This window comes from Triticum aestivum, chromosome 1A (assembly GCF_018294505.1).
Source record: "Triticum aestivum cultivar Chinese Spring chromosome 1A, IWGSC CS RefSeq v2.1, whole genome shotgun sequence".
Lineage (NCBI taxonomy): Eukaryota > Viridiplantae > Streptophyta > Magnoliopsida > Poales > Poaceae > Triticum > Triticum aestivum.
In genome coordinates, this window is record NC_057794.1 from 597,830,339 (window position 1) to 597,855,121 (window position 24,783).

The 24,783-nt window shown below is 45.1% G+C and overlaps 2 protein-coding genes across 7 annotated transcripts; both read left to right on the plus strand.

Annotated features, from left to right (window-relative positions):
* The first annotated feature begins 1,083 nt into the window (after nucleotides 1-1,083).
* On the plus strand, nucleotides 1,084-9,495 carry LOC123071173 (protein argonaute 4B). 2 transcript variants are annotated; one of them, XM_044494689.1, is made up of 22 exons: nucleotides 1,084-1,263; nucleotides 3,144-3,429; nucleotides 3,567-3,772; nucleotides 3,862-4,086; nucleotides 4,172-4,308; nucleotides 4,411-4,508; nucleotides 4,590-4,687; nucleotides 5,262-5,421; nucleotides 5,501-5,617; nucleotides 5,728-5,835; nucleotides 5,931-5,993; nucleotides 6,072-6,185; nucleotides 6,261-6,426; nucleotides 6,554-6,804; nucleotides 7,673-7,800; nucleotides 7,914-7,979; nucleotides 8,045-8,108; nucleotides 8,243-8,354; nucleotides 8,467-8,540; nucleotides 8,647-8,741; nucleotides 8,842-8,873; nucleotides 8,970-9,495. In XM_044494689.1, exons 2-22 carry the CDS (start codon nucleotides 3,145-3,147, stop codon nucleotides 9,146-9,148), a joined length of 2,778 nt encoding a protein of 925 aa, XP_044350624.1. In that variant the 5' UTR covers nucleotides 1,084-1,263; nucleotide 3,144; the 3' UTR covers nucleotides 9,149-9,495. The 2 variants fall into 2 exon arrangements, with proteins under 2 accessions (XP_044350624.1, XP_044350617.1); XM_044494682.1 differs by lacking the exon at nucleotides 1,084-1,263 and adding an exon at nucleotides 2,402-2,421.
* A 7,916-nt stretch (nucleotides 9,496-17,411) lies between these two features.
* Nucleotides 17,412-23,948, plus strand: LOC123071181 (uncharacterized). Of its 5 annotated transcripts, none has more exons than XM_044494703.1 (7): nucleotides 17,412-19,968; nucleotides 20,430-20,531; nucleotides 20,626-21,105; nucleotides 21,264-21,968; nucleotides 22,993-23,207; nucleotides 23,300-23,373; nucleotides 23,493-23,948. In XM_044494703.1, exons 1-7 carry the CDS (start codon nucleotides 17,488-17,490, stop codon nucleotides 23,501-23,503), a joined length of 4,068 nt encoding a protein of 1,355 aa, XP_044350638.1. In that variant the 5' UTR covers nucleotides 17,412-17,487; the 3' UTR covers nucleotides 23,504-23,948. The 5 variants fall into 5 exon arrangements, 4 of the variants coding, with proteins under 4 accessions (XP_044350638.1, XP_044350630.1, XP_044350647.1 ...); XR_006434176.1 differs by having other exon boundaries at nucleotides 17,415-19,968; nucleotides 20,427-20,531; nucleotides 22,993-23,199; XM_044494695.1 differs by having other exon boundaries at nucleotides 17,415-19,968; nucleotides 20,427-20,531.
* Nucleotides 23,949-24,783: the final 835 nt, after the last annotated feature.

The window sequence follows — 24,783 nt, forward strand, 5'->3', positions numbered from 1 at the left end:
CCTGTTCTTCTGCGTTCTTGGGCTTGTTAGCGTCCCCATCGTTGGTTTGGTCTTCGATGCTAGCAAAGAGAGAGGTGGTGGGTGGGTGGCCTGTTCTTCTGCGTTCTTGGGCTTGTTAGCGTCCCCATCGTTGGTGGTTGAAAAAATCGACCTGTCCCCGGGACTCGTAGATCTGATCATACACCGTGAACGGGTTATCCAAAATTGTTTCTTATTTTTAGCCTTGCCACCATTGTTTCTAGCACCCCCGGGACATCTTGTGATTGTTTTGGTGCTGGCCACCAGGTCTGGTTTGTATCTCCTCATGCCTGTCACCCTCGATGATTCTATCTCGATGTCTGTTGCCAAGCCATGAGTTTTTACATCCCGCGGCCCTGGTTCTTCATGATAGCAAGCCGGGCGCTTTCCAGAGGATTATTAGTGAGGCGGAGGCATAGTTTTTGTATGTAGGCATGAAGCATTGAGACGTGGTCCGGTTAATTAAGTAAGGTGTGTTAATTTGTTGAAGAGAAGAAATGTCAAGATGTGATTTGCTATTAGAAGCCAAAAAGTAGTAGGAAATGGAATTAGAGCGAAGAGTGTAGTTAGAATGCAACATGAAGGAATGGAATGAATAGTAAGTAGGGAGTACAAAGCAAGACAAGAAAATAGAAGGAAGGAAGAGGCTTGTAAAAAGGAGTATGGTGAGAAAGAAAAGGCTTGAAAATGCAAATGATGATGCTCTAAAAAGGAATGTATGAATATACGTACTAGGGAGTAGTTGTAGTGATTGTTATGGAATGGAAGGGACACGCGCGGAGGGAGGGGAGGTGTTGTGCTGCAACTGCATCTGCATCTGCATCTGCATGGAGGTGAGGTGAGGTGAGGTGAGGTGGAGGGAGGAGGACAGTTGGGGGGTTGAGTGGACAGCAAGAGGGAGGAGCGAGTCATCCGGCCAGCAGTCGCGGCGGACGGCGTCTCATGCCAACCGAACCAACGGACGGATGACGGCAGCGACGAGGCCGAGGACTCATCCTAGCCGTCCGTCCGTCCACATTGTTTTGTGTACCCCACTAGTCAGTAGAGGAGTACACCACACCACACCACCCAAGAAGAGAAGAGAAAAGAAAAGAAAAGCTCCTCCTCCATAACTAGTAGTACCTCTCGTCATCACGAACAGAGCCCAAGAGCAGAGTGAGGGAGGGGGAGTGAAGACCGCACCCACACCCCCACCCCCACCCCCACCGGAGAAGACCGCCGCGACGGAACTCGCATCGCCGCTAGGTAATCACTCCATCCATCCATCCATCCTTCCTTCCTTCCTTGCTAGGGTTGAATCTTGTTTCCTTTTCCTTCCTTCCTTGACATAAATCAATAAGTCATAAATCAATAAGTAAATCCCCATTCATTCCTTCCTTCATCCGCCCGCGGCTGCAATGCAATGCAATCCTAGCTAGGGTTTTCCCTCCTCTCTCCCGCGCCAGATTCATCCCCTCGGCAGGCAGGCACGGATAGGGTCGGTTTTTTAGGGTTCTTCCTTCCTTCCTTCCTTCCTTGCCTCCACCAATCTATTCTTTCTTCTTCTTCTTTTTCTAATATACAAGTACCAGATTTGCTTCTCCCTTTCTTTCCTTCCTTCTTTCCTTCCTTCCTTCCTTCTTTCTTTCTTTCTTTCTTTCTTTCTTTCTTTTATAGAGATGGATGCTTCTTCACTTCAGCTTTGGGGTTTTCTTTCTTCACCTTTTTCTGTGTTTCTTGCTTGACTTTTGGCTTCAGCATTAGGGAGGGGTTACTCTTTCTCAAGGGATAGGGAGACATTTGTTTTGTTTTTGTCTCTCTGTCTAGGATTCTTCTTTCAAACAAAACAAAACAAAACAAAACAAAACAAAACAAAATGCATGCTCTATTTGCTTTCACTGCTTCTTCTTTCTTTCTTTTTTCTTCTTGGCTTCAATCAATCAAAAGGCCCTTTCATCAACCTTCCTCTCCTTTTCTCCATCAATCTTTCTGCTCTCTCTCTCTGCAGTATGCACACATATCCCCTTTTCTTATTCTTATCATTTCAAAAGAAAATGCTCTGCCTAGTCAGTCTAGTCCGTGATGTGATGTGACAAGCAGAGGGGAGGGGCATCACACCTACTCTACATACCAAGTGAGGACGCACCTGTCTGTCTGTCTCTCTCTCTCTCCCTCTGACGATGCATTTTTTGGGGCCTCGCATGTCATAGGATTCATTCAGAAACCTCTGTTTCGCTTACAGTGGGAGTATTATACTGCTTGTAAAATATGCACACCAATTTTCTCTTCTTTTTTTCAAGGTCTTGGGGGTTTTCTTTTATGGATGAGCTTCTTTAGTTTTGGGGTTTTTGGCTAGGCTTCTTCTTGCAAACAAAATGTTCTCTGTGCATATCCATGGGAGAGGTTAAATGATTCAATTTCAATGTAATCTGCTCTACTTTTCTCTGTTCCCTATCCATGAATCTTTGTGCTCTCTCTACATACCTTCCATCTTTTCCTAGCAAAATACTACTATAGAAGCAAGGAACTGTGATGTGACCAGTTGGGCATCACACCTCTCAGTGCCTGTCTGGGTCTGGCGATGCATTTTTTGGGGTTGACAAATCATAGGATTCAGGAATATGTTCTTTTGTGACCACAGTGCCAGCATCATTGTTCATTCCTGTTTACAAAGTTACCGCCTGTAATTATATTATGCGCAGAAAGTATAGTTTTGATTTCTAGTACCATACAATTTCTCCTCTAGCCTACCCCAACTTGTTTGGGACTAAAGGCTTTGTTGTTGTTGTTGTTGTTGTTGTTGTTGTAAGGGTAGGGAATATACCCCTGTTTGGAGCTAGCTACAAGTAAATCTTATTCATCATACACAGCATCACTTTTGTGATCACAGTATCAGTATCATCATTGATTCCTCCTATATACAAAGTATAACTCTGCTCCTAAGTATGTAGCACACCTTCCTTTCATTAATATACAAGATCTCCTAGTGAATGATAACATGTATACAGCAGCTAGAGAGTAAATGTTCTTCATAGCTGGACCATTTCTTTTGCGACGTTTGTTTGGTCATCCTGGAATCAATTCTGCTTCCTGTCTTGGCACTACTACTACTTACTAATCATTGCTGTTCTTTTGATCTTGCTTAGGATGGACCCGCATGATGGAGAGCCTGCTGCTGATGAGTTGCCACCACCACCTCCTCTGCCTCCCAACGTGGTGCCCATCATCGCAGAAGATGCTGCTGCTGCTGCTGCCGGTGAGAGTGAACCGCCACCGCCACCTCCACCTCCAAGCAAGCCAGCAAAGCCTAGGAAGCACATAATGGCCAGGCCTCCCAATGGATTGGGAAAGAAGGGCCAGCCCATCCAGCTGCTTGCCAACCACTACAAAGTCTCTGTCAAGCCTTCAGAGGAGTTCTTCAACCACTACTATGTAAGAAGCATACTTGCTTTCTTTCCTAGCTAGTAGTTTCACTACTACTTAGTAGGATTCACAAGTAGTACAAGCTTATTTATTTATATGTCCCCATGCCGACTTGGTAGCTGTGTTAATCCTTTGATGATGCGTAGGTTAATCTCAAGTATGAGGATGATACGCCAGTCGATAGCAAGGGCATCGGCAGAAAGGTCCTTGATAAGCTGCAGCACACCTACCATTCTGAGCTCGCCAACAAGGACTTTGCATACGATGGTGAAAAGAGCCTCTTTACTATCGGGGCTCTTCCGCAGATCAACAATGAGTTCATCGTGGTATTGGAAGACATCGGTAGTGGCAAGTGAGTTCTGCTCCTTCTTCACCTGCCTGCATACTGTCTGTTCCTATGTTGCTCAGTGTTTGGTATAACTCTGTTTCGCTTGGTTGTAGGACTGCTGCCGGGAGTCCTGGAGGTAACAACGGTAGTCCTGGAGGTGGTGACCAGAAGAGGGTGAGGAGACCCTACCAGGCCAAGACCTTCAAGGTGGAGCTCAACTTTGCGGCAACAATTCCAATGGCTGCAATTGGGCACGCCATCAGAGGCCAGGAATCAGAGCACTCCCTCGAGGCACTTCGAGTGCTTGACATCATACTCAGGCAGCACTCCGCAAAACAGTATGTATCTCATCTACTCCTATGCCTCCGCAAGCGTTTATGAGCTGCCTCATGACTCTGGTTTATGTTTTCTGATGATCCACAGGGGCTGCCTTCTAGTCCGTCAGTCGTTTTTCCACAACAACCCTAGCAATTTTGTTGACCTGGGCGGTGGTGTCATGGGGTGCCGGGGATTCCACTCAAGCTTCCGTGGTGCACAGAGTGGACTCTCCCTAAACATTGGTATGCATCTCACCAAAGTGTTCTTGTATAAACTCCACCGTTAATGCTGCGATGGCTACATCCGATCTAACATTTGCATGGCAAAATTCTTTTAACTTGCAGATGTTTCAACTACCATGATAGTTAAACCTGGTCCTGTCATCGACTTTCTTCTCGCTAACCAGAAAGTTGACCACCCTGACAAAATTGATTGGCAGAAGGTAAGTTGCATCTCTGATGTTCTTGATGATATTGCGCAAACAGTCGTGCAACCATATCTAATTTGCCTGCTTCCCTAACAGGCTAAGCGTGCTCTCAAGAACTTGAGGATAAAAACCACTCCTGCAAATTCAGAGTTCAAGATTGTTGGGTTGAGCGAGAGAAATTGCAACGAACAGATGTGAGAGTTCCCCTTACTGCTTTATTCATTTTACTTATCAGCTAGGGAGTCAATCTTCTCCATCATATATACAATATCTGTTGTGGCCACAGTATCAGCAGCATTATCAATTCCTGTTTACAGAGTTAGTGCCTGTAATTATGTGCAGAAAATGTAGTTTTGATTTATACAAGGCCTCCTGGTGAAGGATCGAAAATATACCTCTGTTTGGACTTTGGAGCTAGCTACAGAGTAAACCTTCATCATCATATATTGTGCTAAGTATGAATACAAGTATTTGGGAACGGAGGGAGTATTTACAAAGTTACTGCTAAGTATGGACACAAGTATTATCTTTTGATATATACAAGATCTCGTAGTGAAGGATAAAATGTATACAACTCTGTTTAGAGCTAGCTAGAGAGTAAATCTTCTTCATCATACAGAGCATTACTTTTGTAATCACAATAATCATCAGATCACTGCAGTAATTCATAGTATCCCTCGGAAAGGTGTCCTGTTGTTTCTAGCTAGTTCTATCTTGTGCATTTTGCTGCTATTTATTCATTGTTTTGTGATTGGCATGTTTAACTAGGTTCCCTTTGAGGCGGAGGAATGGTGACAGCACCGAAACTGTTGAGATCACTGTCTATGATTACTTTGTGAAGAACAGAGGAATAGAACTGCGCTATTCTGGCAATCTTCCCTGTATCAATGCTGGGAGGCCAAAGCGTCCGACATATTTCCCGGTGGAGGTTCGTTTCACAGACTTGCTGTTTTACACCCTTCTGAAATTTCTTCTCAAGTCCTGACGTGAACTTTTTGTGCGACCAGCTTTGCACGCTCGTTCCTCTGCAAAGATACACGAAGGCTCTGTCAACTATGCAGAGGACTTCGCTTGTCGAGAAGTCGAGGCAGAAGCCTCATGAGAGAATGTCAACCCTTAATGATGTGAGTTATCATCATCTAGATTCTAGCTTGCTTGCTGGAACCATATATACCTTGCTGTTTGTATGGCAATTGACTCATGGTTCATGCTATCTTCTTATTTTATATGCAAGGCACTTAAGCGTAGCAACTATGACGCTGACCCCATGCTGAAGGCATGTGGCATTTCCATCGCGCAAAATTTCACTCAGATTGAAGGGAGGGTCCTGCCTGCTCCCAAGGTTAGTCACTGATAGTTCTCCAAGCTTTGTATCTTCCAAATGAAAGCTCGATGTTCTTCCGAAAAATGTATCTAATCAAGCGTTCCATCGTGTAGCTGAAAGCTGGTAACGGTGAAGAGTTCTTCACCCGCAATGGGCGCTGGAATATTGCGAGGAAGGTCGACTTTTTTTTCTCTCTTTCTAATATGTCTTTCTATCAATGTTCCTTCTGTTTGTTGATTCTTTTTTTGTTTCAGAAGCTGATTAGGACCAGCTCTGTCAAGAGGTGGTCCGTCGTCAATTTCTCTGCACGCTGTGATCTTCGTGGTCTTGTCCAAGACCTTAAAAGGGTCGCGACTGGAATGGGACTCGTATGTTCCCACTTCTCTACAACATATTCTCTTAGTTTTTCTTCTGTTCTGCTGCTGAACTTCATTTGTTTGTAGGAATATGAGGACCCTCACACTGTAATTGAAGAGAGCCCGTCACTGAGACGAGCTCCGGTGGCACGAAGAGTGGAGGAGATGTTTGCCCAGATAAAGGCCAAGCTACCTGGAGCACCCTTGTTCCTCTTGTGCCTCCTCCCTGAGAGGAAGAATTGCGAAGTTTATGGTTGGTTCATCTTCTTTTTGGTTGTGTTACCCTTCCCCATAAACATGATCGAAGTTACCCTTCCCCATAAACATGATCGACTGTTGGAGAACCATACATAATACATATTTGCTTGAATCTGCTGCAGGTCCTTGGAAGAAAAAGTGTCTTGCTGATTTCGGCATAGTCACCCAGTGTCTAGCTCCGCAAAGAGTCAATGATCAGTACTTGAGTAATCTGCTGCTCAAGATAAATGCTAAGCTTGGTGGGCTCAACACATTGCTTCAAATTGAAGCAGCCCGTGCAATACCCATTGTGGGGAAGGTGCCCACTATCATCCTGGGAATGGATGTCTCACATGGTCAACCTGGGCAGTCCGACAGGCCTTCTATTGCTGCGGTAAGAGGGATACAGATTTTTATCTCTCTGAAAAGTAACTCAGGTTTCATCAGTAGATGACGTCTTAGCTCTTCAGCATGAAGATAGGATCCCAAATTGTCTTTGCTTTGCTATCTGTTCAAAATTCCGCAAGGTTTCTTTATGCTATCTTGCGTGGTAGGTATAGTACACTACATGGTTAGCTTTGCCCTGACAAACTAGGCCCCTCAACCATGAATGCATGATGTACCTATTTTTCTTATCCTTATCTGGTTGATGATGTAACTGTTCTTTATGGCCATGTGATAATCTCATGTAATCAATTTAACCTGCTGATTAACTTTATTTTATTAACTGTCAACAAATCAGTTCACAGTTTCCTTCAAGCACTGTTCATTGTTGTATATACCACATAGATGAAATATAACCCTATAAATTGGGAGATGGAAAATGAACTATGAGTAATCACAGTTTAGATACATTTTCATAAACGTACTTGTCATTGATCAATTTTACATTTTCTTAGATAACAAATGTCATCTATCAGTTTCGAATATGAACAAGCACACATATTGGCCAGTAAGTTGAGCCCACATTAGTCCTTGAACAGTACTAGTACACTATCCGTCCATCCATCCATCCATCCTAGGATTGCATATCGTGTTCTAGAACACTGATTGGAAGCTGCAAAGCATTCCACATAAGCTATTGGAATGTGACTGGCGCCAGTTGTTATGACTGTTGGTGCTGGATATTACTTATCTTCTACTCCCTCTGTCCCATAATGTAAGACGTGTGTCAAAAAACGTCTTACATTATGGGACGGAGGGAGTAAGTGTTGCTTGTTCTGACTGCTTGTAACTAACTATGGGTTTTGGGTTTTGTTTAGGTGGTGAGTTCTCGTGAGTGGCCTCTCATCTCTAAATACAGAGCAACAGTGCACACTCAGTCACCCAAGCAGGAGATGATGGCTTCCCTGTTTAAACCAAGGGGAACTGAAGATGATGGCCTCATTCGGTACGTGTCAATCTTGAGTCCACTTCATTGTCCAAACTGTGCGTGGATGTCCTTGTAGTATGTATGCTGTGTTTTGTTGTACACTTTCCTAATGGAATGGAATGGATTTCCAGGGAATCTCTTATTGACTTCTACACTAGCTCTGGGAAGCGGAAGCCAGACCAAGTCATCATTTTCAGGTAAATTTTTGTAGTTCCTCAAATGTTGCTCTGCTGAAAAAGGATATAACTGATGCTACTTTCAGGGATGGAGTTAGCGAAAGCCAGTTTACTCAGGTCATAAACATCGAGCTTGAGCAGATCATTGAGGTAGTGTATCTATTTGATCCCAACTAGTGCTTGTTACAACAATACTTGTAACCTACGAACAAGTAATTATCCCGTGCTGGAGCTGGACAGTGTCACTCATATTTGATCTACTTTTAACCAACCAACCAATGCAGGCATGCAAGTGCCTTGACGACAAGTGGGAGCCCAAGTTCACAGTCATTGTTGCTCAGAAAAACCATCACACCAGGTTTTTCCAGGCAAACTCGCCAGAAAATGTTCCTCCTGGTAAGCAAACGTCTTTTCCGAAGTCCACTACTTTTTATACATGGGTTTGCATGCAGTTTTCTTGTGTGAAATGATAGATTGTAACAGCAAGTGTCCATGTCATATTGTGTAGGCACTGTGGTGGATAAACAAGTCTGCCATCCCAAGAACTTTGACTTCTACATGTGCGCGCATGCTGGGATGATTGTAAGTAGTTAACTCTGCCCTCTGCTCTGTTTTTGCTTACTAGCACAATGTAGCAGTAGGTAGGGTGCATTCAGGTGGGGGCTAATTAGGGTTTTTTGTGTGGCAGGGCACATCGAGGCCAACTCATTACCATGTTCTGCATGATGAGATCGGCTTCAGTGGGGATGAGCTCCAGGAGTTTGTGCACTCGCTCTCCTACGTGTACATGGACAGCCTATATATATGATGTTACTACTAGTGTAGGCTTCGGTTATTCTCGTGACAAATTGTGTCTGAACGTGCCGGTGTTTCTTTGTTTCAGGTACCAGAGGAGCACGACAGCGATATCAGTAGGTATGTTTGAAGACTCGCTCGATCCATGCTCAGCTGCTGTTTTGTTTTGTGTGCGCTTAGTTGCTTATGTATGTTGTGTGTGTTTTGTTTTGGCAGCTGCTCCGATAGCGTACGCGCATCTGGCGGCGGCGCAGGTGGGCACGTTCATGAAGTTTGATGACATGTCGGACACATCGTCGAGCCAGGGAGGGGGGCACACGTCGGCGGGGAGCGCGCCGGTGCCGGAGCTGCCTCGGCTGCATGAGAAAGTGAGGAGCTCCATGTTCTTCTGCTGATGTGATGCTGCTCTTGGTCTTGATGGATGATGATGTGTGTCAGCGGAGGTTGAACCGTGTGTCTGTATAAAACATAGCTATCTTATCTATCTATGGACTATCTATGTACTATCTATGTAGATGGCACCTGGAACTCTAGCTGTATGGGTGGCTGGTAGAATGAACAAGTAAGTCGGTAGTGCGTCGGTGTCGCTGGGAACTTTCATCTGGTTTGTGGTGTGTTGGCGTTGTTGAGCCAAGCAAACCTGAAGCTAGCTAGAATTAACCTTGATTGGATGATGTGGTGGCTAGCTAGACTTAGACCCTCGTTTGGGTGGAGTGGATAATCAAGTTAAGTGTTTGAAGCATGCATCCTGACTTGGTGAGAATGAATGATGGTTTGGTGTTGCATTGCATTCGTATGGTATCCTGAGTAGGGATGTGAGTGTTGCACACAGAAGAATCAAACAAACGAACTATCATCAAATCACATCACAGACCCTGAGACCTGAGAGGACAAAATGTTTTTGTGCAAACTGCAACCTCACAACCAATTTTCATACATTCATTCATTTTCATTCAGAGCAGAGTGACAAACAAACAAACAAACTAGCCAGCCAATCTATTACAGTATATATCTAGTACTGTTGTACTAGTCTTCAACACCAACAGCCGTAAGCAGCAGCAACCAAATCAACTCAATCAATCTAAGCAGGCACGCAAGAAAAGAAAACAAAACAATTGTCCATGAAAAAATGGAAGAGAAGAGAAGAAAAGAAAAGAAAAAGCATGAATTGATCATGGTTCCTTGAGCAGCTGGATGAGGTGGTCCCTTGCTTGGAGGTAGCAGGTCTGGTACAAGACCTCGTATCTGTAGAGGTTGAGGGAGAAGGTCCGTGCACTGTATGTGGCTATAAGTGGCCCCGACCATTCGAGACTGAAGAGTGTCCAACTACCACTACCATCAATCCTGCATGTCTGTCAAACAACTCCCCACTTATTTCACAACATAAATAAATAAATAAATAAATAACCCCACTTATAATCTATAAGTGGTACCATTTCTATAATTACTGCATTTATTATTAAGGCACTTGTATATGTTTATACTGTGGAAATTATGCACCTGGTTATCTAAATTTGTTCCAATTTGCGTTTTCTAATTGAATATTTTTACAAATATGAGCTTTCGACAAGTTGAGACATTTGAGGCAAGGGCTGGATGTAAAAAGCTTTGATTCCTCAAAATTTCTATACTTGAGCTTTATGTTTTTGACAAACTAAATCAAAGGGAAATGCCTCTCCTCTCCTTGCAAACGGCAATATCATTGGTTGGTTGCTACGATACGTGTTTTAACCCCTTCCCTGCTCATGGCGTTGACACACACACACACCCTTGGTTATATCGATTCACTTCAAAATAAAAAAAAATAGTTTATCAATACTCACCCACATGCTAGCCGGCAAAAGACCAGTCGTCACAACCAAACATCACTGCATCCGTATGCCTCCTTCCTACATACAATCAACCAATGGCACCATCATCCACGGACAACGATTGCTGCCGCCTTCTCGTCGCAAGCTTAATATGTTGGAGCTAAAAGAGTTGTATATCAACTATACTCGGTGTAATGAGAGGGAACATCGATCCGACGCTTGAGAAAATAACATCATATCTTCTCCATGTCGGCTTGGGACGCCATCTATTCGTCTTACTTCCTCGCCGCAATGAGCGGTCTCACACCATTATTTGCCCATTGTTACTTGATTTCACTACCGACTTGCGGTATGGCCCAAGATTAGGTTTGATACTTTTGGACAAAAGCAAAGGGATTCATGGATACGGTTTATTTTTGGCACGGAATTCAATACCTTCGACTAGCAATCCATAGAAAACACTGGACTACAAGCTTAGGGCGATAGCTAAAAGTCTCATCAGGCGGAGTTCTCCGTGGATTCGCAAAATTGAAATTCAGATTACCATTGCTTTGGAGGTGGACGTGGCTACAGAGACACGCCGCCTCTCGGTAGGGGAATTTCATTTGCATAATCTCCTCAAGCGGAAGTTGTTAGGTCCGTGCTCCTTGGAATGCACAATCTCTAGGCAGAGGTCTTGTCCTCTATGGCATCGTGAAGGACACGCAAACACTCGTTCCTTTCATGAACATGCGAATCATAGGCGTAGGAAGAATTCAATATGTCTACTGAAGGACAATGGCTCAATCATTACTAGACATGAGGAGATTTTCGATTCATGGCTTCCTACCATGATCGCATTCTATGCTCGGCTCCGAGCCCTAAGGTTGCCTACTTTGGAGCTTTAGCATCTGAAAAGCTCCATTCTCCCCGGACAAAGTTGAAGCAGCGGTCAAATCAATGCCTGTGGACAAGGCGCCCAGACTGGATGATTTTACGAGGAGATTCTATTGCTCATGTTGGGAGATCGTTAAAGGGGATATAGCATATAATGCGGGCTTTTGAGCACTTCCATCAGAGTGATATGCGTGATTTTCTTGTGATCGGCAAAGCTTAAGCATGGGGCAATGGAGCTTAAGGATTATTGTCCAGATAGCTTAATACATGGCGTGATCAAGATCTTTGATAGAACTCTGGTCGTCTGTCTTGTCGAGGATCTTCCGTTATTGGTGGGGCCATACCAAGTGCTTTTGTCCGTGGCCATTTGTTGCACGCTAATTTCATCTTTGTGCAAGGCACACCATGATGTTTTTGTGCCTTAAAGGAGCCGACGATCATGGTCAAACTTGACATAGGGTATCATGTGCGCGACTGTTCGCCATGGCCGCCGCATGCCCTGGGTGGTGACCAACATCTCCCTGCCGGGTGCTGGCATCCGTGGCCAGCTTGGTGAGCTCAACTTTTCGGCTCTTCCATTCCTCACATATATTGACCTCAGCAAAAACAGTCTCCATGGTCCAATACCAGCTAATATCAGCTCTCTATCATCACTTTCTTATCTTAACCTCAACTTCAACCACCTCAAAGGACAGATTCCTTTTGAGTTTGGTAGCTTGCAGAGTCTCACCCAGCTTGAACTCTCGTTTAACAGACTCACGGGACATTTGCAAATTCTTGATCTTGGTTCAAATCATTTTTCAGGTCAAATTCCAATCTCCATAACCAATCTCACCAAGCTGAACATGCTTATTCTCATTGAAAATCAAATAGCAGGTTCCATCCCCCCCGCAATAGGCAATCTCAATATGTTAAAGCAACTTTCTCTCTATACAAATCAAATAACAGGTTCAATACCCCCAGAACTAGGGAACCTCACTATGCTCAATGAACTTTATCTCTACACAAATGAAATCACAGGCCCAATACCTTTAGAATTGGGCAAGTTGCAGAATCTCCGAGAATTAGACTTGGCCGACAACCAAATATCTGGCTCTATTCCTGACAGCTTAGGAAACATTACCAAGCTATTACTACCGCACCTCTATGAAAATCAGATAGTAGGTTCAATACCAAAATCTTTTGGGAAGTTGCAAAGCATCCAAGAACTGCATATATTTGATAACAAATTATCAGGTTCTCTTCCTCAAGAATTTGGAGATGTCATAAGCCTTGTTAAACTTGCGTTGAATAACAACTATCTTTCAGGACCTTTACCAGCAAATATATGTTTAGGTGGCAGACTTCAATCTCTCTTTGTCTATTCTAATATGTTCAGTGGCCCCATTCCAAATAGTTTAAAGACTTGCACGAGTTTGGTTCGAATAGACCTTCGGTGGAACCAACTAACAAGAGATATATCTCAGCATTTTGGTGTGTATCCACATCTCACAAAGATGCGCTTGACATCGAATAGACTCCCTGGGCAGATCTTACCAAATCTAGGTGCATCTACCGAACTGACGGTACTGCACAAGAACAACAACAACAACAACAACAACAAAGCCTTTAGTCCCAAACAAGTTGGGGTAGGCTAGAGGTGAAACCCATAAGATCTCGCAACCAACTCATGGCTCTGGCACATGGATAGCAAGCTTCCACGCACCCCTGTCCATAGCTAGCTCTTTGGTGATACTCCAATCCTTCAGGTCTCTCTTAACGGACTCCTCTCATGTCAAATTCGGTCTACCCCACCCTCTCTTGACATTTTCCGCACGATTTAGCCGTCCACTATGCACCGGAGCTTCTGGAGGCCTGCGCTGAATATGCCCAAACCATCTTAGACGATGTTGGACAAGCTTCTCTTCAATTGGTGCTACCCCAACTCTATCTCGTATATCATCATTCCGGACTCGATCCTTCCTCGTGTGGCCACACATCCATCTCAACATACGCATCTCCGCCACACCTAACTGTTGAACATGTCGCCTTTTAATCGGCCAACACTCAGCGCCATACAACATTGCGGGTCGAACCGCCGTCCTGTAGAACTTGCCTTTTAGCTTTTGTGGCACTCTCTTGTCATAGAGAATGCCAGAAGCTTGGCGCCACTTCATCCATCCGGCTTTGATTCGATGGTTCACATCTTCATCAATACCCCCATCCTCCTGCAACATTGACCCCAAATACCGAAAGGTGTCCTTCTGAGGTACCACCTGGCCATCAAGGCTAACCTCCTCCTCACACCTAGTAGTACTGAAACCGCACATCATGTACTCGGTTTTAGTTCTACTAAGCCTAAACCCTTTCGATTCCAAGGTTTGTCTCCATAACTCTAACTTCCAATTTACCCCCGTCCGACTATCGTCAACTAGCACCACATCATCCACAAAGAGCATACACCATGGGATATCTCCTTGTATATCCCTTGTGACCTCATCCATCACCAATGCAAAAAGATAAGGGCTCAAAGCTGACCCCTGATGCAGTCCTATCTTAATCGGGAAGTCATCAGTGTCGACATCACTTGTTCGAACACTTGTCACAACATCATCGTACATGTCCTTGATGAGGGTAATGTACTTTGTTGGGACTTTGTGTTTCTCCAAGGCCAACCACATGACATTCCGTGGTATCTTAGCATAGGCCTTCTCCAAGTCAATGAACACCATATGCAAGTCCTTCTTTTGCTCCCTATATCTCTCCATAAGTTGTCGTACCAAGAAAATGGCTTCCATGGTCGACCTCCCAGGCATGAAACCAAACTGATTTTTGGTCACGCTTGTCATTCTTCTTAAGCGGTGCTCAATGACTCTCTCCCATAGCTTCATTGTATGGCTCATCAGCTTAATTCCACGATAATTAGTACAACTCTAAACACCCCCCTTGTTCTTGAAGATTGGTACTAATATACTCCGTCTCCATTCTTCTGGCATCTTGTTTGCCCGAAAAATGAGGTTGAAAAGCTTGGTTAGCCATACTATCGCTATGTCCCCGAGACCTTTCCACACCTCAATGGGGATACAATCAGGGCCCATCGCCTTGCCTCCTTTCATCCTTTTTAAAGCCTCCTTGACCTCAGACTTCTAGATTCGCCGCACAAAACGCATGCTGGTCTCATCAAAGGATTCGTCCAGTTCAATGGTAGAACTCTCATTCTCCCCATTGAACAGCTTGTCGAAGTACTCCCGCCATCTATGCTTAATCTCCTCGCCCTTCACCAAGAGTTGGCCTGCTCCGTCCTTGATGCATTTGACTTGGCCAATATCCCTCGTCTTCCTCTCTCGGATCTTAGCCATTTTATAGATGTCCCTTTCACCTTCCTTCGTGCCTAACCGTTGGTAGAGGTCCTCATATGCCCGACCCCTTGCTTCACCAACAGCTCGCTTTGCGGCCTTCTTCGCCATCTTGTACTTCTCTATGTTGTCTGCACTCCTATCCAGGTATAGGCGTTTGAAGCAATCTTTCTTCTCTTTAATCGCCTTCTGGACATCATCATTCCACCACCAGGTATCCTTATCTTCGCTTCTCCTTCCCCTGGACACTCCAAGCTCCTCCGAGGCCACCTTACGAATGCAAGTCGCCATCTTCGTCCACACATTGTTCGCATCTCCTCCTTCCTCCCAAGGGCCCTCCTTAATGACCCTCTCCTTGAACGCTAGAGCTACCTCCCCCTTGAGCTTCCACCACTTCGTTCTAGCAACTTTGGCACGCTTATCCCGCTGGACACGAATCCGAAAGCAGAAGTCAGCAACCACCAGCTTATGCTGGGGTACAACACTCTCTCCAGATATCACCTTACAGTCTAGGCACGCACGCCTATCTTCTCTTCTCGAGAGGATGAAATCAATCTGGCTAGAGTGTTGGCCACTACTAAAAGTCACCAGATGTGATTCTCTCTTTCTAAAGAGGGTGTTAGCTACAATCATGTTGTAGGCTAGAGCAAAGCTTAAGACATCTTCTCCTTCTTGATTCCTGATGCCATAGCCAAAGCCCCCGTGCGCCCCTTCAAACCCTGTGTTAGATGTACCCACGTGGCCATTGAGGTCTCCTCCTATGAAGAGCTTCTCACCAATCGGTACACTCCTAACCATGTCTTCCAGGCCTTCCCAGAACTCCCTCTCGGTATTCTCATTGTGGCCTACTTGCGGGGCATACGCGCTGATAACATTGAGAACCAAGTCCTCAACTACCAGCTTGACCAGGATAATCCGGTCCCCACGTCTCTTGACGTCTACTACTCCATACTTGAGGCTCTTGTTGATCAATATGCCTACGCCATTTCTGTTTGTAGCCGTCCCTGTGTACCACAGTTTGAAGCCGGTATCCTCCACCTCCTTCGCCTTCTGTCCTCTCCATTTGGTTTCTTGGACGCAAAGAATATCAACACCTCTCCTCACCGCTGCATCAACTAGGCTCGGCTAGCTTCCTTACCCTTCGCACTCGTCGAGTCAAATGCGAAGACCCTTGCCCATTTTCCACTACATCCGGGCGCCGATGTAGCGCGCCACTAAGGATGCGACGACCCGATCCTCGCTCACTTGCCACCGTATCCGGATCAAGATACAGATACGGTGGCAAGTGAGCGAGGATCGGTACTGACGGTACTGCACCTAGCACAAAATATGATCACGGGTTCTATACCTCCAATCCTTTCTAAATTGTCTGACCTAGTAGAGCTGAGACTCGATTGTAATCATCTCAGCGGTGAGATTCCGCCAGAAATCTGCACTTTAACTAATCTATATAAACTAACCTTTTCATCGAACCAATTATCTGGATCCATACCTACAGAGATAGAAAAGCTCAGCAATCTCGGATACCTTGATATATCTAGGAACAGACTGAGTGGATCAATACCTGAGGAACTAGGGGCCTGCATGAAACTACAGTCCTTGAAGATAAACGACAATAACTTCAGTGGGAGTTTGCCTGGAGCGATTGGAAATTTAGCAGGCCTGCAGATCATGTTAGATGTGAGCAACAATAACCTCAGTGGTGTGTTGCCACAACAACTTGGGAAGTTGGAGATGCTAGAATTTCTGAATTTATCACATAATCAGTTCAATAGCAGCATTCCATCCTCCTTTGCAAGCATGGTGAGCCTTTAAACACTCGATGTGTCCGACAACGACTTGGAAGGACCGGTCCCAACAACACGGCTACTCCAAAATGCTTCAGCAAGTTGGTTTCTTCCCAATAAAGGTCTGTGTGGTAACCTCTCTGGCCTGCCACCTTGTTATTCAATTCCAATAGCTAGTCACCATAAACGGAAGACATTTGGTTTTCTTTTGCCAATTGTTCTTGTGGTGGGTTTCGGCATTGTTGCCGCAATTGTTGTCATAGTAATGCTTAGTCGTAAAAAGAGAAAACCACAAGAAAGTGTTACTGCTGAAGCAAGGGACCTATTCTCTGTTTGGAATTTTGATGGAAGATTGGCATTTGACGATATTGTAAGGGCAACAGAAGACTTCGACGATAAGTACAACATTGGAACGGGTGGATATGGCAAGGTCTATAAAGCACAACTCCAAGATGGGAAGCTAGTTGCTGTGAAGAAGCTTCATCAGACCGAAGAGGAGCTTTGGCGTGGTTGTACTAGAGTTAGTTGTACCTCCATATAACTAATGATATTGGGATTGGTTTGTGCAGCGTGTAATATGTTGTTGTTGTTGGGTAGCACATTCCTCTACAAGAAAGATTGACTATACCTTGTTTCCATTTGCACTTATATTTTGAGAATGATGGGGGCGTGTGTGTGATTGATTGATTAGATTGGGGCAAATAGGAAAGCATGCGAGGGAGGCTTAGCTTTTTTTCTTCTTTTTTTTTTGCGAGGGAGGCTTAGCTTAGGAGGGACGCTTCTTCTCCCTCTCTCTCTCCGTACGCCATTTTTTCCAATCCAAAGAGAGAGAGAGAGGGGAGAGGGAGTGGTTGGGTTTAGCGGGCGGGCTAGGGTTTCCCCATTCCCCATCCCCATCCCCATCCCCACGCCGCCGCCGCCCGCGATGATCGGCGACGACGACCACCCCGCCACCCCGCCGCCACCACCGTCCCCGAGCCTGGGGAGGCGGCTGCTCGGCTCCATCCGGGCCCTCTCCTCCGCCATCGCCTTGCCCACCACTCCCGCCGCCGCCGCCTCCTCCTCCTCCTCCCCCTCGCCCAGCCTAGGACTCAGCCTCCTGCTCCACCTCAAGCCAGACCTCCACCTCCACCTCCACGACCCACCGCCACCCCCGCCCTCAACCCCCGCCTCCGCCTCCGCCTCCGCCTCCCGCCTCCACCAGGACCAGGACCAGGACCAGGACCACCACCACCACCACCACCACCACGACCACGTTCCCAGGGCCAAGAGGGCTCTCCACCTTCCTCAACCCCCCACGCCATCGCCATCCCGACCTCCTTCCGCTGCCGCTGCCGTGGAGCACCACCAGGACCAGGACCAGGTCCAGGAGGAGCCCTGCGGTGGCCTGTTGGATGAAGCCGCCCTCCACCTCCACCTCCACCTCCACCTCCACCAGGACCAGGACCAGGAGGGCCTCAACCTCCTGGAGCAACACAAGGACGATGCTGCTGCTAAGGATGATCACGAGGAGGAGGTGGAGCAAGGGGATGCAACCATAGATGATGATAATGCTGTCAAACATCATCATCATGAGGTGGTGGAGCAAAGTGTAATACATGATGCCGTTGCTCTTGCTGTTGCTCTTGATGATGATCAGGACAAGAAGCCACTTATTGAGCAATGTACTAGTACCACCTCTTCCTCTTGTCAACAACTAACAACAGCCATGGAGAATGATGATGATGCTCTTGTGCAAGTTCAAGATGCCACCCACCCAAGGGATCAAGACATTGCTGCTGAGGGACAAGAGACACCGGAAGCTCATCAGCTGGGATCAACTGAGAATGCTGATGCTCTTGTGCAAGTTCAAGAGGAAGGTGCCACTGCTGTAGATGACCATGACAAGGCAGTGGACCAATGCATCACTTATGATGACTTGGGAACAACCATGGAGGATGATGTTGCTAAGGATGATCAGGAGGTGGCGGAGCAAGGTGTCATTGACCAAGGGTATGCACCCATGGATGGTGATAATTCTGTCAAACATCACGAGGTGCTGCTGCTAAGTGCCGCGCAAGGAACGCGCCCTACCACTCATGACATTGCTGCTGCCGAGGATCAAGGAAAGAATGTGGAGCAATGCACCACTTATGATGACTTGGGAACAACCATGGAGAATGATGTAGCTAAGGATGACCAGCAGGTGGTGGAGCAAGGTGTCATTGACCAAGGGGATGCAGCCATAGATGATGACAATGATGTCAAACATCACGAGGTGCTGCTGCTAGTTGCCGTGGAAGGAACGCGCGCTACCACAGATCACATTGCTGCTGTCGAGGATCAAGGAAAGAGTGTGGAGCAATGTACCACTTATTATGACCTGGGAACAACCATGAAGAGTGATGATGATGTGGACGATAATGCTACTGTTGAAGAACAAGAGGTGCTGGAGGAGCAAGGTGTTGTCGATTTAACCATGGATGATGATGATTCTGTCCAAGATCACAAGGTGTTGCAGCAAGGTATCATTGACGGAACCGATGACATTGCTGTTGAGAAGCAAGAGAAAGTGCTGGAGCAATGTTCAAGAGCAACCAAGGATGAGTACACTGTCAAAGAAAAGGAGATGGTGGTGGAGCAAGGTGTCATTGACCCAAGGTACATGGATCTTGCCACGGAAGATCAGGTTAAGTTGTCGATCGTAGACGACCAGGGTACAGTGCCCATGGATGATATTGTGGTGAAAGACCATGATAAGGCGGTGGCGCAATATGCCAGCGATGCAATAGTAACAATCAAGGATGAGAGTCCTGTGGAGGAACATGATACGGTGGGGAATCAAGGTGTCATCGACAAAAATGGCAGAACCAAGGATGATATTGATGTGGAGGGACATGGCTATCTGAAGGAACAGGTCATCGTCGATAACTGGGGTACATCCAGTGATGCTACTGCTTTGGAAGGTCAGAAGAATGAGGCTGAGCCACGCATCGGTGATGCACAGATAGCAGGCAAGGACATGGATGGTGTTCATGCTGAGGGGAACATGATGGGGCAAAGGACCGGCGATAAACAGGGAGCAACACAGTCTGATTTCACTGTTGATAAGCACAAGGATGTAGTGGAGCGTGTCCGCCATGAGTGGGGTGCACCTGAGGATGATCGTGCTATAGACACGGCAGCTTATCAAGGTACCGGCGATTGGGGTATAGTTAGCGAGGAGAAGGTTAAGCTGCCTGAGGATGATCGTGCTATGGACACGGCAGCTTATCAAGGTACCGGAGATTGGGGTACAGCTAGCAAGGAGAAGTATAAGCTGCCTGCTAGAAGATATCCACAAAAGCCCAGAAAACTTAACTGCCCCTCTTACATGTCAAAAGGGACCTGCACATACGGGCCCTCATGCCACTTCAATCACCCACCGGTAAAATCTGCGTCACTTTACTATCATATTATGTATTACTTTAAACTTTTTTTGGCAAGAAAACTTTGTTGGTTTCCGTACTTCGTTGAATGATGCAATTTTGCTTAGCACAATAGGTTGTGTAAATTATCGCTGTCATATCCATGCCATTTGTCATGCAACTGTGTAGGTAGTATTGGGATCTATATTTCAATGCATTAAGCTCACACCTGCAGTCCCTGCTGTATGCTTCTACATATATGTTCATATGCATGGCCTTTTCTGTATAAAAATGTAGTCTCTCGCATCCTTTCTAGTCCCTAGATAAGCAAGAGATGATGTAGCATTTTAAAAGTTCTATGTGCTGATAATTGTAGTGGACGTTTGAAAGCCTGATTAATATGTACCTCATTCACTACTTTGTTCATGAGCTATTTAGTAACTTATCATCCTCCTTTTTGATGATGTTGTCACTGCAGCAGCTTAAATCTAGGTCAGATGAATCATGGCGTCCCTCTGAAAGAAGAAACCATGGCGCTGCAGAAATTCTGGAACTGAACCGCCTTGGCCTTCCCATTCGAGAAGTATGCCTATGCTATCTTTTCATCTGTTGGAGTTGGTACTTATGATTTATATGGAAAATGTTGAAACTGAATGGTAGTCTAAATTACTTTTCAGGGAGCAAGAAACTGTGACTACTATATGCGAACTGGTGCTTGCAGATATGGCAAAAACTGCCATTTTAACCATCCAGACCATGTCATTGATGCTCAGTTCAATCCACCAACAGGGTGGGAGGATAATGCTTTGCAGCAAATGGAGAAATCTTCTGACCGTACATTAGATGAGACATCACACATGAAGAAATCTTCCGATGATGCGACCTTAGATAACAGATCACACATGAAGAAATCTTCCGATGATGCGACCTTCAATGACAGATCACACTTGAAGAAACCTTCTGATGGTGCGACCTTAGATGACAGATCACACTTGAAGAAACCTTCTGATGGTGCGATCGTAGATGACACATCATACTCAAAGAAGTCTTCTGACCATGACAACTCATGTAGCTCTGGTGTCCTGCCACCAAGCATATTTAGAATGCTTCTACCTCCCCAAAAAGTACTGCCTGGTACGGAAGGAAAGGCGAAAAAGGTACGTGCTGTTTCTTACCTATATTATGCGATGTTTTGATCTTCATTTGCACACATCTCTTGGATACTGCTACTTTGTGACACTGCACTGTGCTTTCCTAGATTTTGACTGCTCTGTGCCTTTTTTGTTAATTTCCTTATCGTATCTGCTTCATGCAGAAGTCAGGCTGGTCATCAGACGATTCCGATGGTTGCTGTTCAGCAGATAGTTCAGATGGACCTTTGTGCAAGCAGGGGGGGCACGTGGATTACCCTGAGAGGCCTGGCAGACCAGAATATCACCACCCAAAACAGTCAAAAGACAAAGAAGAGGTAAACTATCCTGAGAGGCCTGGCAAACCAGATTGCCCCTTCTACATGAGATTTGGTGATTGTAAATTTGCATCAGCATGCAACTATCACCACCCAAAAGACAAATACCCAGCTGGGAGACCTGATGAACCAGAATGCCCATTCCTTATGAAGCGTGGGTACTGTAAACTTAGGGCACAATGTAAGTTTTATCACCCAGAGGCTTCAAATCCTACCATGCAGAGCCCAACAGATGCAAAAAGATCTGTTACCACTGATGAACATCATCCATCTACAAGAATCACATTACAAGACTATATGCTTCCCCAGCAACCGCAGTATCCCGAGAGACCTGGTCAGCCAGAGTGCCGGTACTACTTGCAGTTTGGGAAATGCAAATATCTGTCTGCTTGTATATTTCACCATCCAAAAGATAGACTTGCAGCTCACTCTGATCAGATTGGACCTGGCATGCCAGATTGTCCTTTCTATATGAAAACTGGGAAATGTCAATTTGGATCAGCATGTGAATTTCGTCATCCCAAAGATATACATTCAAGTTCAACTACAGAGGTATATTCTATTATCAGTGGTCGATGTTCAAGTAAACACTGTTGATTCAATCATAACTAGTTTGCAATTGTTCCTTTTTCTCTGGCTGATCCCTGTTGCATTTTTAGGCATGCCATTAAGTATAGTAAATGGTACTGGTCAGCTCAGTCCTGTGTAATGGGAACCGGGGAAGAAAACTATGTTTGCTTCTCTACTGGATAGAGATCTTTACTAGCATTGACATTTATGCAAATGAAAACTGAATAAATCGTGTGTTTGAGAATTCTTGTCCAATTTACAGTGGGAGTGTTACTATTTCTATACGCTTGTTTACTACCTCATTGTATGAATGAAGTCTGTTTAGAACCTTTTCCGTTCCTATTGCACATCTGCACTACGAATGTTTGAAGTATTCACACGACACAAAGATGGTCACTGAAAAAAAATGACGGTGTGGACTATGGAGCGCTAGGAGTAGTAAATATTGGTTGTCTGTGTAGTAGCAAGCAATTTCTTTCATCTACAATCTCAAGTGCAATGCAGGGTGCTCTTTGACTTCCATACAATGTTGATCGTGGTCTTGTTGAATTTTCTTCATTTCTCAGAAGTAGGAATATATCATGTCACCCAGTTGAAACAAAATAGTTATGGTTATCTGTGTAATAGCAAACAATTTTTTTTTTATCTACAATCTCAAGTGCAATGCAGGGTGCTCTTTGACTTTCATACAATGTTGATCGTGGTCTTGTTGAATTTTCTTCATTTCTCAGAAGTAGAAATATATCATGTCACCCAGTTGAAACAAAATAGTTATGGTTATCTGTGTAATAGCAAACAATTTTTTTATCTACAATCTCAAGTGCAATGCAGGTTGCTCTTTGACCTTGTATTGCTACAATACTGATCGCGACCTTGTTAGATTTTTTTTCATTTCTCAGAACCAGAGATATGTTGGGTCACCCGACTGAAACGAAGTAGATGCTCAATTCAGTTGTTCCTCCCTGATTTCTTACCCATGGTGCTCATGGATGTTATGCTGTTTCAGGAAGCATTTGGTGAGAGAACTGGCTCGGGGGCGTACGATAGTTTGACAAGGTCAGATAATGGTGTGGAGCAACAAGAAGAGAGCATCATGTATCCTGAGAGGCCCGGTGAACCTGAGTGTAACCACTACATGAGGCAGGGCTACTGTAAGTTCCAGATGAACTGCAAGTACCATCATCCAGGAGACCGGCTGTCTAAGAAACAGTATGTATGTATGTAAGACTCGTATAAATTTTTAGAAAAAGCTCGATTCCGCTGCCTTTAGATGATGTTGATGATGATGTGTGCGAGTGTTGTTTCAATTGCAGTGAAGTCATCCGCACCGACCACTTGAGCAAAGCAGGGACACGCTGGTTACCGCACGAATGCTACCAACGGAAAGGTATACCTCTTGTGCAGTGATCTTGCCGATAGGAGTTGCTATTGCTTTGCAATTCTCCTAAAACAGCTTCCCCTTGATGTGGCCGACTTAACTTGGTGCCTATTTGTTTTGTTTTGCAGCATTGTCTTGATGTGTCGCCAGGTGTTGTTAGAGCAGGCTGTCTGGCTCAAGTGTGAGTGTGTCTGACGACTGAAGAGAGAGGAGTAGGAGGATTCTGATGAACTAACCAAAGCTTGGAGTCATCGTTTTTCTGGGGGTCTATGAGCGAGTAGTTGCTAGTTATGTCCGTTTTGAGCGCGTTTGAGCTGTGTTGGTGAAAGGCACTCCCTCCCTCCCTCCATTTGCTATCGATTATGCGCTTGCGACATACTCTATTTGTGTGGACAAGGCCAGGCCAGGCAATCATGAATTTGCAAACTGTAATCTTGGCACGAACTACAATCTCAAGTGAATGCTGTCTCAAGTGAATGCTGTCTAGCTAGCATGATAGCAAGGTGTATCATGAATGAACACCGATGATATGAGATGAGATTACTACTTAATTAGCATGATGATGCACTCATTTTAGTTTGACACTTTTAAGGAAGCTTAGCTTTCTTGGATCATTTCATGCATTATTGTTATTGTGCTGCTGCTGCTTTTTTTTTCTCCTTTTGTAGAGAAGAGAAGAAAGATGAATGCAATAATAATAGGTGTCGTGATTATTACGTATTGATTAGTTATTAGTGTCTACTGCTAGTACAAGTGCTGCTGCTGCTGCTGCTGCTGCTGCTAGTTAAGATGGATGAAACAGCCAAGCGCAGGCTCAGCTGCCTGGCCTGGCCATAATGTTGTATCTAGACTAGAAGGTTTCATCATCAGTGCTAGTTTCTTCCGAGGAACAAAATCAGTGCAAAGGAGAAGAAGCTAAATGTTGATGAAACCAAGTTTGTTCCAGATCATCAACTCTTGTGATGGTGATATGCTGGGAATTACTAGCATCGATGCCGAATTCCTCGCAAGGTGGGGTGGATGGGGATTTGCAATTTGACATGCTTCTTAACATTTTTCTGTTTTAAGGTTGCGGGATTTCAGCATTCAATTCTGTGCAAACATGGACGTCAATCCCCAAGTCGTATGGTCCAAGACTTGGTGGCCAACAACATTGCTGTGCGCTCAGGTTAATGGAAGAATAAAGATGCTCCATGTCAAAAATAAATAAAAAAGTTCCATAACTTTGGAGAAGAAATAATGTGATTCATTCATTCATGTTTATAAGGAAAGACAAGCCCATTGCCATGCATCCTCCTCTTCAAGTAGTTAATACATGCAAGTCTGATTTGATGAACCAGCAACACTCAACATTCCATACATACATACACCACCAATCTCAGTCTATCAAACCAACATGGCATTGTCTTTTGTTTTGTG